Genomic DNA, 16750 nt, shown 5'->3' on the forward strand with positions numbered 1-16750 from the left:
ACAACCCCTTTAATGCTATAGTATACACACATAAGTACGTATATCTGGTTTCTAGCATCAATCGGACAGCGCTGCAATACCTGCACTTGCTGCTACAGTTTGTACAGCTTGCAGTACTGGTGATATGTGGGAGTCCCAGATGTTAGGCCATCAATGTTAGAAATTGGATAAACTATTTTAATTATTTTTTTCTTTATATCTTAATCTGAGATGTCTTTTATTCTACACATGCAAGAAATGAAAGTATTGTACATTTATGAATGCAGTTACAGTGCTAGATTCACACATATCATTAGATATTCTAAACACTATTGTATTTTCCATTCAGTTTTTTTTAACTTCATCATTCTTCACATGTATGCTTATAACATAATAATTATAGTAGTATATAGTATAAGAATTATACGATATCATTTGAACTTTATAATGATTGCCCTCAATACTTTTTTTGTCTGTTCACAGCTGCCATTGCACCTAAGGATGAATTATTCTATGGCTTTCTAAGACCTTGGTTGGGTAAGTTTGGTTTAGTTTGCTTGCAGGAGTTAGTCAGCAGGTAGCGAGGGAGACAGCAAAGTGGCAACTACAATTTACAGTTTCTGAATTTTCAACAACTTTCCGACAGACATTTCTGTCACTTGATTTTATAATGAAACAAAACGTTATATACTATACATATATCATTGCTCATGTACTTCTAGATACTGGCAGCTAGGTGGCGACAATACACCTCATTCTACAAAACCACCTTATTGTACAGTGGATTCGGAGAAAGTCTGTGATACATTTTTCACTTGGGTTTAAACCATGAAAATGCAAAAATGCTTTTTTTTTTCTCTGATGCACAGTTTATCTGTACTTGCAAGTACTGTATATACTCGAGTATAAGCCGAATTTTTCAGCACAGTTTTAGCAATAGTAATGTATAGAATCTCCCATAAAATAGTGAAAAAAAAAGCTTTAAAAATAATTTAATAAAAAAATAAAGTAAATAAAAGTTCTAAATCACTCCTTTCCCTCGAATACATATAAAAGTAGAAAATGACTGTGAAACACAAACACATTAGGTATCCCTGTGTCTGAAAGTGCCCGGTCTACTGAATATAGGGTATCTGCAGTGCTCCTGTTCCGTCGGGAAAGGGTTAATAGGAGCACTGCAGATACCTTATATTCAGCCAGGCTGAATTCCAAGTGGGGGGAAAAAAACTTAGTCCTCAAGCTCAGGGAAGGGGCAGACAGACAACCAAAACACCCCCTACCCTTCCCCAGCACCCAGCATCTACTGCACCCAAAAACTCCAACCATTTTAATTTTTGAAATTTTCCAGTATATGCTGCATTTCCCCCCTAGGCTTATACTTGAGTCAATAAGTTTTCCCAGTTTTTTGTGGTAAAATTAGGGGCCTCGGCTTATATTCGGGTCAGCTTATACTCGAGTATATACAGTAATAGCTTTACTTGTGTATTGACTTGGATTTATTTGTATATATACTGCAGTAGAAAATCTGTACATTCACCACATTGTTAGGTTGGGTCCTTGTGCTAAAAATAAATAAAGAAAAATCCTCATATCATTCTTTACTCAATAATGCATACTAAAAAAGTGAAAGCAGAATGTTAGAAAACTTTACTAATATATTGAAAATGAAGAACTAAAATTTTGAATTGACATAAATATTCAGACCCTTCACTCAGGCCCGGTTCACATCAGCGTTTGGTATTCTGTTTGGGTAGTCTGCTTGGGGACCCCCCAAATGGAAACCTTTACACATTAAAAAGCGGCTAGCTAAGAAACTACTCAAATCCCATAGACTATAATGGGGTCCGTGTGGTTTCCGCTAGGTGTCCCCACAAATCATGCAGAGAGAAAAGTACTGCAAGCACACACATAACTTTTTTGCACTTTGCATCAGATTCTTGGTCACCTCACTTACCAAAGCTCTTCTCTCCTGATTACTTACGGTAGTCTTTCTCATTTATAATAGATAGGTAGATAATATATGTGTGTGTGTGTGTTTGTGTGACTTTCCTTCAATGATTATAAGCCACGACTCTGCCGTCAACTTCTGCTAGGAGAAAACTTTACAGGAAGTTTCTTTAATACGAAACAAAAAAAAAGCTAGATAAATAGTAAAAAAAATTGCTCAATGAATTGTCTGAACCCCTAGGAATATCCATACATATATCATTTAATCCAAATTAAAGCTTAAAGTCATACGACTGGTGAAAGGTTATATTATTAGGTGAAAAATGTAATTAAAAAAAAACTGATAAAAAAAAATCATAAAATATATGGAATTTAACGAAAATAAATATATAATTCTAATGGTAATTTCTACCATGTTAAAAAAAAACTAAAAATTAAAAACATTGAAGCCATTAAGTATGTGTTTATGGGGTTAATGGTAATCATGTAAGTTGTAATATCAATAGTCTTTATTGTTTAGGAGATGGCCTTTTACTAAGCCGTGGAGAGAAGTGGGCCCGACACCGACGTCTTTTGACACCTGCTTTTCACTTTGATATTTTAAAACATTATGTGAAGATTTTTAACCAGAGCACAGACATCATGCATGTGAGTTTATGCTATATATGGTACATATTTCATTCACTGGATTGTCCAGCACTATACAATATGTTACATGCTAGTAATGAATGTAAGATAAATACAGCCCCGGGAATTATATGTTCTCTCAATGATTCATAATAGTTACATCAGATAAAATTCTGTCTTGGTTATGTGATAAATGTCCACTAAGTATATGTGGAGATAAATGTCCAGTTCAATTATCCCTATACTATATTATTTTCATTTTATTAGCGTAGGGGCCACTTTGGGACATTATACTTCATGGAAGGGCTACTGTGGGACATTTTACTGTGTGGAGGGGCCACTATGGGACATTATACTGTAGAGGGCCACTATTGAATGTTTTACTGTGTGAAGAGATGCTACAGAACATTTCATTGGCATGCATGGGGGAAGGGCCACGCTTTGAACAGCCCAGGACCCATGGTACCGTTAATCCACCTCCTACCTACAAGCCATTGTGGCTGGTTTGCTAATCTTTTAGTAACAGACTCCCTGTAATGTAATTACCATGTACAGCTGTGAGAAAGCCAATTGTAATCCAAATGATCATCAGCAATATAGAAAATCCATTATTAGGGACCGACCAATAGGTTGTAAATACAATTAAATCTTTTATACTTTGATACATTTAATACATAACTAACTTTTCAAGAAACTGCATAAATCAGTAATATATTCTGTGAACATGAGGAGTAACATTATATTTAGCCATTATTATTTATTTTGCAATATTTGGCTGTTTCCATGGGCATATTTATAGGGGTGCAGTCAAAACCAGACCTTTGACCTTGCAGAGCCCCAAAGGTCCCTTTGCAACATAAAATGTAGCAATATACTAATTGACACAGGGTAGATAGAAAACCCCCTTACAGATTTTGCATTGGGATCCAGGATATTAAAATTCCACCTCCTTCAATGCTATATCTGTAACTTGCACTCCTGTCTGAGCAGGTGGATGGAAACTAGTTGCCATACACTGCACACAGTTAGTAGTGGAGAGTCTGCTGGCCCTATTTAGAAATGTACTAATGTGTATATACTGTTTTAGTTGTGATAGACTTCTATGCTGCTCCACCATCACTCTAAGCTTTTTGTTATCTCTTGCAATTCCTGCTCACCTCTCCCCCTCCCCTCTCCATAGACTAGTATAAATATGAATCATGTGACCTGTAGTCAGTCTAGAAATGGATATAGCAATGCATTGGAGAGGATTGACATAATCATCCTAACTGGTTTTGGGCAATGTAATGCATTAACTAAAGAAATGTCAAAATTATTTCGTAACTTACTGTATATATGAAGACTAGAATAGAAAATGCAAAGAGGTGAGGGTTACAGCAGTATAATACAGTTACAGTATATATACTACAGTATGTGAATGTCCGAGGGACACCCTGTAGGCAATGTAAGAGCTGTTATCCCTCAAATACAGTAGCTCAAAGAAGCGTCACAAAATAAGATGATTTAGTTTTTACATTTTCAGGGACTTATTTTTAGAGCCATGTTATTCAATGCTCACATGTGTGTGTATGTTTTCACAGGCTAAATGGCGCACGTTGTCTGTACAAGGTCCTGTCTCGTTGGATATGTTTGAACACATCAGCCTAATGACATTGGACAGCTTGCTAAAATGTACATTTAGCTATGACAGCGGCTGCCAAGAGTATGTACACTGCTTTAAAATGCCTTTTTTTATCGGACAAGTTGAGTACAGATTCAAGAGACATGCTATGATATTAAATGACCATGAACTGCATTACTAGACCAGCCCATGATTCAGGAAAAATACAGACCCTTTCCTCAAATGTCTGATATATCCATTAGGCTAAGGCCCCACATAGCTGGCCGCAGCAAAAAGGCACTGCGGAAAAAATCAGAACGGAAACCTATTTTTCCCACAGTGTTTTCTGCTTCAATGATACTTTTAGGGGAACCGTGATGTTTCCATAGATATCATTGACATGATGTGATTTCTAAAAATGTGACATTTTTGGAAATCGCAGCATTTCTGCTGTGCGTATTTTTCTGCAGTGTGTGGAAGGGATTTGCTAAAATTTTGAAAGGCTGTAAAACATTGCGTTTTTGCTGCGTTGCAAATGCCACTTGGGCCCCTGCCTTAAATGATAATATGCTCAATCAGGCAATTGTTAATTTTATTATTTGTTCCATACAAACTAAGCTAAATTTAAGAATAAAGAAGGAAGATCAGACCAAAGTGGCACTGAAAAGCCAAAAGGGGGGCATGTAGACTAAGGCATTGAAAAAGTTATTCATGCAACATTTACAGGGGAGACATTTCTGAAGACTGGCTTAGGTAAGAGCTGACATAAATTTTAGTTATTATTTATACCAGTTTTAGTAAATTTGCCAGGCCATCCCCCACTGTAGATAATACCCTGCCCACTTTTTGGAAAAGTTGTAAGGGGGATACTGAACACTAAAAGTCACGAGGTGGAACTACAAATATTTCCAATAGTCATATATCAGGAAAACAAACCAGGTAGTTTACAGGGTCAGACTCACCCAAATGTACTTGGAGAATGTAAGTGTCTGAGTAACACAACTCTTTGTGAAGTGATAGTTGACAGTTGTTGTTTAGGTTTTGAATACTTACATACTGTTGTCATTGCAGAAAGCCCAGTGACTATATCGCTGCAATTTACGAACTGAGCACCTTGATTGTGGAACGTGAACACTACCTTCCTCATCACTTTGATTTCATCTACCGCCTTTCCTCCAACGGAAGAAAATTCCAACAGGCGTGCAAAATTGTGCATGAGTTTACTGCAAATGTAGTACACCTGAGAAAGAAGGCCTTGCAGGAGAAGGGGGTAGAAAACTGGGTCAAGTCCAAGCAAGGAAAGACAAAGGATTTCATTGACATACTATTACTATCAAAGGTCAGATCAAATGTCATCTATATATGTGAATCATGTTAATGTGGAACAAAGAATGGCTTGAAAAAAACATGCCTAAATCTTCTCACCCACATATTTACACGTTGGTTCTTGTATTGTGGTCAACAGACATATGACCATAAATATGATTAACAGAGATATGTGGCTCATCTATTCAGTTCTAAATTGGCCTTCTTATGCTTTGGAAAATAGTTGGTGAAAACTAATATTTTGTATAGTTGTAAAGACACCCATGCACATTATACTTTGAAATAGGGGGATTCCACTAGACAGTCACAGACTTCTCTCAGACAACAGTTTAAAGGGATTCTACCATTAAAGCTCAATTTTTCCTCACTAACACGTCGGAATAGCCTTAAGAAACTAGGTAGTTTACAGGGTCGAGCTCTCTTCGCGTCCTCTTCCGGCAGTGACTTCAAACTTTTAGGCCTGGGGCAGCCGACTGCTCGTGGCTAGAGATGAGCGAACACTAAAATGTTCGAGGTTCGAAATTCGATTCGAACAGCCGCTCACTGTTCGAGTGTTCGAATGGGTTTCGAACCCCATTATAGTCTATGGGGAACATAAACTCGTTAAGGGGGAAACCCAAATTCGTGTCTGGAGGGTCACCAAGTCCACTATGACACCCCAGGAAATGATACCAACACCCTGGAATGACACTGGGACAGCAGCGGAAGCATGTCTGGGGGCATAAAAGTCACTTTATTTCATGGAAATCCCTGTCAGTTTGCGATTTTCGCAAGCTAACTTTTCCCCATAGAAATGCATTGGCCAGTGCTGATTGGCCAGAGTACGGAACTCGACCAATCAGCGCTGGCTCTGCTGGAGGAGGCGGAGTCTAAGATAGCTCCACACCAGTCTCCATTCAGGTCCGACCTTAGACTCCGCCTCCTCCGGCAGAGCCAGCGCTGATTGGCCGAAGGCTGGCCAATGCATTCCTATGCGAATGCAGACTTAGCAGTGCTGAGTCAGTTTTGCTCAACTACACATCTGATGCACACTCGGCACTGCTACATCAGATGTAGCAATCTGATGTAGCAGAGCCGAGGGTGCACTAGAACCCCTGTGCAAACTCAGTTCACGCTAATAGAATGCATTGGCCAGCGCTGATTGGCCAATGCATTCTATTAGCCCGATGAAGTAGAGCTGAATGTGTGTGCTAAGCACACACATTCAGCACTGCTTCATCAAGCCAATACAATGCATTAGCCAGTGCTGATTGGCCAGAGTACGGAATTCGGCCAATCAGCGCTGGCTCTGCTGGAGGAGGCGGAGTCTAAGATCGCTCCACACCAGTCTCCATTCAGGTCCGACCTTAGACTCCGCCTCCTCCGGCAGAGCCAGCGCTGATTGGCCGAAGGCTGGCCAATGCATTCCTATGCGAATGCAGACTTAGCAGTGCTGAGTCAGTTTTGCTCAACTACACATCTGATGCACACTCGGCACTGCTACATCAGATGTAGCAATCTGATGTAGCAGAGCCGAGGGTGCACTAGAACCCCTGTGCAAACTCAGTTCACGCTAATAGAATGCATTGGCCAGCGCTGATTGGCCAATGCATTCTATTAGCCCGATGAAGTAGAGCTGAATGTGTGTGCTAAGCACACACATTCAGCACTGCTTCATCAAGCCAATACAATGCATTAGCCAGTGCTGATTGGCCAGAGTACGGAATTCGGCCAATCAGCGCTGGCCAATGCATTCTATTAGCCCGATGAAGTAGAGCTGAATGTGTGTGCTAAGCACACACATTCAGCACTGCTTCATCAAGCCAATACAATGCATTAGCCAGTGCTGATTGGCCAGAGTACGGAATTCGGCCAATCAGCGCTGGCCAATGCATTCTATTAGCCCGATGAAGTAGAGCTGAATGTGTGTGCTAAGCACACACATTCAGCACTGCTTCATCAAGCCAATACAATGCATTAGCCAGTGCTGATTGGCCAGAGTACGGAATTCGGCCAATCAGCGCTGGCTCTGCCGGAGGAGGCGGAGTCTAAGGTCGGACCTGAATGGAGACTGGTGTGGAGCGATCTTAGACTCCGCCTCCTCCAGCAGAGCCAGCGCTGATTGGTCGAGTTCCGTACTCTGGCCAATCAGCGCTGGCCAATGCATTCTATTAGCCCGATGAAGTAGAGCTGAATGTGTGTGCTTAGCACACACATTCAGCTCTACTTCATCAGGCTAATAGAATACATTGGCCAATCAGCGCTGGCCAATGCATTCTATTAGCTTGATGAAGCAGAGTGTGCACAAGGGTTCAAGCGCACCCTCGGCTCTGATGTAGCAGAGCTGAGGGTGCACAAGGGTTCAAGTGCACCCTCGGCTCTCCTACATCAGAGCCGAGGGTGCGCTTGAACCCTTGTGCAGCCTCGGCTCTGCTACATCAGAGCCGAGGGTGCGCTTGAACCCTTGTGCACACTCTGCTTCATCAAGCTAATAGAATGCATTGGCCAGCACTGATTGGCCAGAGTACGGAATTCGGCCAATCAGCGCTGGCCAATGCATCCCTATGGGAAAAAGTTTATCTCACAAAAATCACAATTACACACCCGATAGAGCCCCAAAAAGTTATTTTTAATAACATTCCCCCCTAAATAAAGGTTATCCCTAGCTATCCCTGCCTGTACAGCTATCCCTGTCTCATAGTCACAAAGTTCACATTCTCATATGACCCGGATTTGAAATCCACTATTCGTCTAAAATGGAGGTCACCTGATTTCGGCAGCCAATGACTTTTTCCAATTTTTTTCAATGCCCCCAGTGTCGTAGTTCCTGTCCCACCTCCCCTGCGCTGTTATTGGTGCAAAAAAGGCGCCAGGGAAGGTGGGAGGGGAATCGAATTTTGGCGCACTTTACCACGTGGTGTTCGATTCGATTCGAACATGGCGAACACCCTGATATCCGATCGAACATGTGTTCGATAGAACACTGTTCGCTCATCTCTACTCGTGGCCAGTGGGGCAACACGGTGGCTCAGTGGTTAGCACTGCAGCCTTGCAGCGCTGGAGTCCTGGAATCAAATCCCACCAAGAACGACGTCTGCAAGGAGTTTGTATGTTCTCCACGTGTTTGTGTGGATTTCCTCACATTCTGCAAAAAACATACTTAAATGAAAAAACAAAAAAATGTACATTGTGATCCCTATATGGGGCTCATGATCTACATTTTAAAAACAAAAAAAGGCCACTTACACAGTATTGTAAGCGGCCATTTTCTTGTGGCCGGCGGGCATGCGCAGTTGGCTGCCCGAGGCCTAGAAGTTCGAAGCCAACACCGGAAGAAGACGCAAAGAGAGCCCGTTCCTAAAGAAGATGGAGGTGGCACTGGAGAGTTCGATCGCAACATTGGGGATGCCCCCAGTACTGTTTGAGCACTGGGGCCTGCCCCCTGTGCTACGAGAGAACACATTTGCATATCGACGAAAACCGGGATTTCTACAGAATGGCGGCACAGAGAAGACGTCTAAAGGTAGGAGAAGAATAGCCTTTCTTAAGTCTATTCCTACGTGTTAGGGACAAAAAATTTAAATGTAATGATAGGATCTCTTTAATTAACTGAACCGTGGATTATTTTCATGCATATCCAAAAAAGTGCAACAGAAATGACAGAAGTCATAAATATTTCACTTATATTTAAGATAAACTTGGCAGAGGATGACTTAGACAACAGGGGGCTTTGTTCAGAACTGTATGTGGCCCTTTGATCTCCAATAGCCATTTAAGTAAGAGTTAAGTACTAATTTTTTTTTGGGGGGGGGGTTGATAAACCTGGGTGACCTCCTTGCAGAACAGGAACAAAGCACCACCAATCTTCTAGTTATCCCCTATCCTATACCCCTCTAAATCTCTTTACCCCTCTAAATTCTTTACAGGATGAAGATGGCAGTATATTATCAGATGAAGAGATAAGAGCTGAGGTGGACACATTTATGTTCGAAGGTATGTTCATGGAAAAAAACTCATAAGCACTCAAACCATAAATTAATACAAATTACATTGGAACTCTAGTCACTTTAACATCATTTTTATTGGACAGCGACACAGATCTTGGAGCAAATAGGTTTGTGTACAAAAACACAGCAAAATAAGTAAACCTTGACTTGATGCACAAAAAATGAGCAAAATAAAATACATCCTTAACTTCAGCAAAACAGCAAGAAACAAAATCCTGCTCTTCTGAGCTACTAACTAAACAGTAATAATAAACTAACTATACGTGTGGCTTACTAACAGCCTTATTGAGAAACAAACAAGCAAGAGTTTCACTGGACTCAGAGTGTCAGCACAGACCCAGATGCCTCCTCTCACTCCCTGAATCTGCCCTGAAGTACAGGCTCTGCAGCCTTTTCTGGCCCAGTAATGAGCCTAGGACTCACATCTGGGGCTGAGGCCTACTCAAGACCCGCACTGGACCACACATAAGTTAAAACACTGGTGGAGATATTGCGTAATTCCAGCACTCTGCCTGTCACCTTCTCACAATATATACAAAACAAATATACATAGATAGACATGCAGTATATGCTCACACACATACATTCATATACAATATACACTCGTACATATACTGTATATATTCACACATATACATTCATATAGTGTATATAGTCACAGATGTACTCACATATACTTGTATACAAAGATACAATATTCACATACAATATTTTTCCTTTCTTTTCATATACAATATTCACACAATATATTAGATACATATACTGTAAATAAATGTACACATATATACCAATACATATTTTCCCTCAAAAGACTCACATTTGGCAGAGAAAACTCAGCAGCTTTAAAGTATGGCAGTATCGAAAGCTGTTAATAGCAGCAGATTACCTCCCTCACGCTCCAATCTTATTGATGATGAGTCACTGCTTATGAAGAGAAGGGTATGGGGTATGTTAAGGTGACCCAGGCAGGTTTTCATAAGGTGGCATTAGCAAGAAGCATAAGCAGACTCATTTGTGGCAATTGAGCCCTTAAAGGGGTTGTCCCACGTCGCATACTCACCAGTCTTCGTTGTTGAAAAATCTTCTGTCTTCCGGCTTTGTTGCGTCATTGGTGGACGGGGTCACATATGCAAAGCCAAGCGGCGAGATGCCGCTGGCCCTGCGTGCGTGCTCATAGACCAGTCTAGCCTTCACAATGCGAATAGAGACCCGACATCCGCCTCTCTCTATTACAGCAGGTGTCAGGTCTCTATTCGCATTGTGAAAGCTAGACTGGTCTATGAGTGTGCACGCAGGTCCAGCGGCATCTCGCCGCTGGCTGTGCATATGTGAATATGTGACCCGGCATCCGCTGTAATAGAGAGGCGGATGCCGGGGAGAGTTAGACGCTGGCACAGATGCACAGACGCCAGCACAGGTGCCTGCAACATCGCTATGCTTCTGCCCTGCATGAAGCCAGCAGCGGCAGAAGCGATGCTGTTATTCCGCTCCTCCGCCCCCCGGAATAGCAGCATCGCTCCTGCCGCTGCTGGCTTCATGCAGGGCAGAAACATAGCGATGTTGCAGGCACCTGTGCCGGCGTCTGTGCATCTGTGCCGGCGTCTAATTGGCAGCCCCTTCCCCCCAAAGGGTAAACTACCCCCCCCCAGGCTCGCTCCCGTGCACTTAGCCCCTCCCCCCTCAGAGCAGCAGATACATCAATTGACTTATGAGCAGATAAGTCAAGGGATGTGTCCCAAAAAAATGAATAAAGTAATATAGCGGCCAAACAAAGCAGTTTTGCTGAAGCAATGTATTTAGGAAAAGTCTTACATTCACATTAACAAACAGTATAGATAGGGTCCTTGTGATGGGACAACCCCTTTAAGCTAGTTACAGGCATCTGGGGTGACTTCTTCATAAATGGCATATGACTATGTGACACGGTACTTATGAAGTGGTCACTGTTGATGTGATCTCACTGTTGATGTCAGCTAGGGTCTTGAAAGATACCTGAGGTGAGTAGGGTTTTTTTTTTTTAAGTTTTAATGACCCCATCAGCAACAGAACTAAATGTTTTTATAAAAGAGTTGAACAACCCTTTTAACTTGGTTTTATAATGCAATAGACATCCCCATATGCACCATCAATCTGAATATATTTACAGTTAATTAAACAGTAAACTTGCACTTCATTCATGTATTGTTTTCTCCACCAAGGACATGACACCACAGCCAGTGGACTCTCCTGGATCTTATATAACTTGGCCTCTCACCCCGAATATCAAGACAAATGCAGAGAGGAAATAAAACAGCTATTAAAAGGAGAAGCTGTACACTTGGAATGGTGAGTACTTGCCACGTTATTATAAATTGATCTGTTATTGTATCATCTGTAGCAGAAATGAGAAGTTTAATATTTATACACAATCTTCAGATAGTGTGCTAGTAAGTGGATCTTAGTCTTGTTGATGCTAATAAGGAAGAATTTCAGAAGATAACATCAAACTCTACACTAAAATGAACAAAAACTTTATATCACTATTTGATAAATATTTAAACATGGTTATATCGGACATTGTTAGCTGTTTCTTGATTAACCATATAAATATAGAAAAAAAGAAATGCATTCCAATTTTATTTGTGGCTTTCTTAAGTGGTTTCCTAGGTTAATTGTGCCATCAATTTTGTGCTGCAGGGATGACTTGTCTCAGCTGCCATTTACCACCATGTGCATTAAGGAGAGCCTCCGATTACATCCCCCAGTAACAGCCGTGTCTAGACGATGTACTGAGGATATTACTATGCCTGATGGGAAAGTCATTCCAAAAGGTAAAATAAAAAAATTAAATTCAAACATTGACATCTGAAATTTTGATACGACAAAGCCATAAGGATTTCCTGCTGGCTTGAATGCTTTATGAACATAAATACATGGGCATGGAAAGGACAGGAAAATTACAAAGTATAAGCAGATGTAGCGTCAATGAGAAAAAGAGGTACTATTCCGTTATCGGGCCAGCAGCAGCGCAGTTCAGCAGCAGCTTTCGGGACAGCAGTTCAGCAGCGGGAATTACAATGACATCCGAGGACTGCTGGCCCGATGCTTGTGCCCAGTAACCAGTACATCGATGACCCCCCTCCCCCATCCTTCTCCTCCTGCCAGTGCTGCCCCCCAGCTCTCCTTACATCTTCCCCGTACCCTCTCCCCGCCACACGACTAGGCCTCACCTCAGCGCTAGTACCGAGACCGAAAGGAAAGACACCGGGGCTCAATCCAGGCCCTGACAAGAAACACGCCGACTATAGGAACGGTGAGCTACAGCGAGCCGGAGGGACAAACTTTCTGCAGCGTCCGGCGGCTATCTAGTAGCATTCATTGCTCAAGATTTACGGTGAGGCCTATTACAGGGAGAGGGTACGGGGCAGATGTAAGAAGAGCTGGGGGGCAGCACTGGAAGGAAGAGGAGGATGAGGGCATCGATCGATGTACTGCCTACTACACACAAGCACGGCCTCTATCATCGGGCCAGCATCGGCTTAGTCATGTGGCGGGGAGAGGGTACGGGGTAGATGTAAGGAGAGCTGGGGGGCAGCACTGGAAGGAGGAGGAGATGGAGGGGGGGTCATTGATGTACTGGCTACTGGGCACAAGCATCGGGCCAGCAGTCCTCGGATGTCATTGTAATTCCCGCTGCTGAACTGAACTGCTGTCCCGAAAGCTGGTGCTGAAATGCGCTGCTGCTGGCCCGATAACGGAATAGTACCGAAAAAGATTATCTTTTCACACGTGTAATAGGGAAAATCATTGTCAAAAAGATCTAATTTACACTATGTTCACATTTGCATCTGGTTGTTCATGTTTTCTGATTGGTGCCTGATGGAACCCACTGATTGTATTGAGAACCATCAAGTGTCTCTAGTTCTAAACTGAAAAGGCCAGATGAAATAGCACTTTTTTTGTTCAGCGATTTTCTGCAATTACCGTGAATCACTTCCGACAGAGACAGAAATTGATTTAACCCCTCATTGACATCTGCGTTAGTATTCCAACCGGGGGAGTCCGCATGAGGACCCCCGAGCGGAATACCGAACGCAACTGCAAGTGGTGAGCAGTGAAAGCACACGGATCCACATTGACTATAACGGGGTCCGTGTGCTTACCGCCAGATTTCCGCAGGAATCATGTGGACAAGAAAGTACTTTACAATCTACTTTCCTGTACGCATGATTCGTGCGGGCAGCATCTGGTAAGCATACGGACCCCATTATAGTCTATGGGGTCCCTGTGCTTTTACTGCTCAGCTCTTGCAATTATGTTTGGTATTCTGTTCGGGGGGGGGGGGGGGGGGGTCCCTGTGCGGACACCTCTGGACAGAATACCAACGCAGATGTGAACGAGGGGTAAGTCCTTAAATACACTGCTAAAAACCACCTTAGGCTAAGGCCCCACTGAATGATCCGCAGCTCTAAAGCGCTGCGGGAAAAAACGCTGGGGGGAACGCATCGCGGTTCTTCCCGAAGCGCTTTAAACAGAAAGTTCACTGATTTTTTTTTCCACAGACTTTCTGTTACAATATACGAGGAAGCTGCCGGCGTTTCCATAGATATAATTGACATGCTGCAATTTCCAAAACTGTGCTGATTTTTTTTTGTGTGTTTTTACACTTATTTATTTAGTTTGTTTGTTTGTTTTTATATGTAATCTAGGAAAAGGGGAGATTCAATTTCTTTTCTTTTAGTTTTAATGTATAATTTTTTATTTTATTTTTTTTCTAGATCTCGTAGGTTGTTTGAACCCACAAGTGTATTGCAGTGTATTGTAAGGTTCATGCTCTATTATATGCTGTTTGTGGCAGACTGTAATGGACAATCACTGACAACAAGCCTGGGAGCCTTGCTGTTATTGCAACAGATTGCCACCCACAAATGATGTTGTGAGGGGTGGTGATCCAATCCAGTATGGTGGCATCCATGAGCCACCACTGTACCATCTGTAGATTAGATCAGAAGCCATTTTTAGGCTGCCATTAGATCCTAGGAGCATCATATAGTTGCATCCCTAAAGGCTGATGGTGTGACAAACCTCTTAGACACGCCGATTGCTTCTCTCACCCCATTTGCTATCGGCAGGTGGGTCTGTACATGAACTGGGTTGTGAATGGGGTAAGAGGGGGTAATGTTATTGTATGAGGCCGCCTTTTCACTTCCTAATGTTAAGCAACACAGCAATTAGTAATCATTAAGGTACAGGAAGAGATTAATCTCCAACCCGAGTAGCGGTAAATGCTAAATATGTATTTTATAACACAATATTATACAGCCATTCATAATTATAGACTTTTTTTTAATTTCACTAACTACGTGATAATACTTATCTTATACAGGAAACATCAGTCTGATAAGTATCTATGGAACCCACCACAACCCCATTATTTGGCCAAATCCCGAGGTACAAATATTGTGGATTTTATTAATATTTATATATAGTTTCTACCTTTTGCTAAAACATTTACTAGAACTATGGCCTCTGATTCTGTAGGTCTATGATCCCTATCGATTTGATCCAGATTCCACACAGGAGAGATCCTCCCATGCATTTGTACCTTTCTCTGCCGGACCTAGGTAAGGGTTATATATTGTGTAATAATTTTTCATTCCTATCATTTTGGCGTGGAGCCATACAATTGGACATGCTAGACAACTCTTTCCACCATACACCAAGGCTCAACCAATATTCCACCTCTGATTGCACCAGCAAAGGAAACAACATTATAGACTTTGCAAAAACAACGGTTACACGTCATATCTGCACAACAGTCACATTTTTACGTAACCTCAAATAGGAACTGTTACTCAGGGAATACTAACCCGTCTTTGGTGGGGATGCTAAAGTATAAAACTAAACAAAGGATGGTAACATTACACATCCGTGTCACTGTATCCATCAATACTATTTCCAACCCACAGTGTCAATACTGTTTTGTATTAAAAATTGTTTTATTAATTTATCAAAAATCATGCAACATCTGATAATTGTGTCACAAATTAAAACAATGCAGACTACAGCAACACTGACTTAAATAGTTTCTCCCATATTCTGTTTTATTCCACCTTTAACACCATATAACATATGTATTTCATTTTTAGGAATTGTATTGGACAGAACTTTGCCATGGCTGAAATGAAAGTCGTGCTCGCTCTTACTCTTCTGAACTTCAAGGTGACCTTGGATCCCAATAAGTCAGTCCGCAGGAAGCCTGAATTGATCTTGAGAGCAGAGGGTGGGCTGTGGCTTCAAGTGGAAGCTCTAAAACCTTAAGTTTACATTAGAAGATGGAAACCCCTAGAGCAGGCATTTATACTGTAACTACAATTTTAAAGGGAGTCTACCACAAGATTTGTCTTGTCCCCACCTCGGTGCACCATTTCATTCATTTGCATACAAAATATGAATAATATTTCTGCAAATTGACATATTGTTGAATCACAGGAAAGGTATGCTCAAATCTTGGACATGGACAAATCTGTTGGTTTACATTACAGTCAACGACAAATTGTTTATTGCTTAACTCTGCCAGATATCCACTTATAAAGGTGACAGATGATTGTAATATAAAGAGTCAATCTTTTCACGTCCTCATCGCTGTGTGGTATTATATACTGCTAGAAAGTTCCCTTTCTACTGCTATAACGTTCCCTACTGGGCTTTCCCAGTATGAGCCCCAGTGCAGGAGATTTCAGTACATTTTTTTTCAGCACTGATATCTCCCCACCTTCAGAAGGACGGGTCTTACAACCTAACACCTATCATCACTGGGCTGTGAGGAACACCCTTCCCCCAACAGTACTTTCAAGTCTATGGAAGAGTACTGTCTGTGTGGACATACCTCACAGCTTAGCGATGACGCTAGTCTGTAAGGTCCACCCTTATGACAGTGCGGAGAAATCGGTGCTAAAATTAATAGCACTGATATCTACTGCATCAGGGCGCATACCAGATTCAGCGTTCTGTCAGCTTTCTAGCAGTATATAATACCACACATCGATGAGGACATGACAGGTTCTCTTGAATAAGTCCACATATCCCTTTAATATGGTGCTATTATTAATCTATATGTAGTCTCCCTGAAGTGTAACTTGAAGCTCCTGAGCCTGAATGCAAAATATGTAATGGGCTCCTTCCTACCTTTTGCCATTTAGAAAAGTGACATATTTTATATAGCAGAATGAACTTTCAGGCCTCCTCTAGGTCCAGGGCCCAGAAGTGACTGCTGCCACTGCACCCCTTATAGGTACACCCCTGC

General features: G+C 41.8%; 1 protein-coding gene across 1 annotated transcript in view; it reads left to right on the forward strand.

The window, feature by feature from the left end:
- Nucleotides 1-16225, forward strand: part of CYP4F22 (cytochrome P450 family 4 subfamily F member 22) — a 36251-nt gene extending 20026 nt beyond the window's left edge. The window contains exons 4-13 of the mRNA XM_075264624.1: nucleotides 463-516; nucleotides 2447-2574; nucleotides 4134-4255; nucleotides 5225-5492; nucleotides 9385-9451; nucleotides 11664-11790; nucleotides 12142-12275; nucleotides 14831-14895; nucleotides 14986-15068; nucleotides 15594-16225. Of these exons, the coding sequence (XP_075120725.1) occupies nucleotides 463-516; nucleotides 2447-2574; nucleotides 4134-4255; nucleotides 5225-5492; nucleotides 9385-9451; nucleotides 11664-11790; nucleotides 12142-12275; nucleotides 14831-14895; nucleotides 14986-15068; nucleotides 15594-15765 (1220 nt within the window). The 3' untranslated portion in view covers nucleotides 15766-16225. The remainder of the gene's footprint in view (nucleotides 1-462; nucleotides 517-2446; nucleotides 2575-4133; nucleotides 4256-5224; nucleotides 5493-9384; nucleotides 9452-11663; nucleotides 11791-12141; nucleotides 12276-14830; nucleotides 14896-14985; nucleotides 15069-15593) is intronic.
- The last annotated feature ends 525 nt before the right edge of the window (nucleotides 16226-16750 follow it).

This window comes from Leptodactylus fuscus, chromosome 2, assembly GCF_031893055.1.
Source record: "Leptodactylus fuscus isolate aLepFus1 chromosome 2, aLepFus1.hap2, whole genome shotgun sequence".
Taxonomy (NCBI): Eukaryota; Metazoa; Chordata; class Amphibia; order Anura; family Leptodactylidae; genus Leptodactylus; species Leptodactylus fuscus.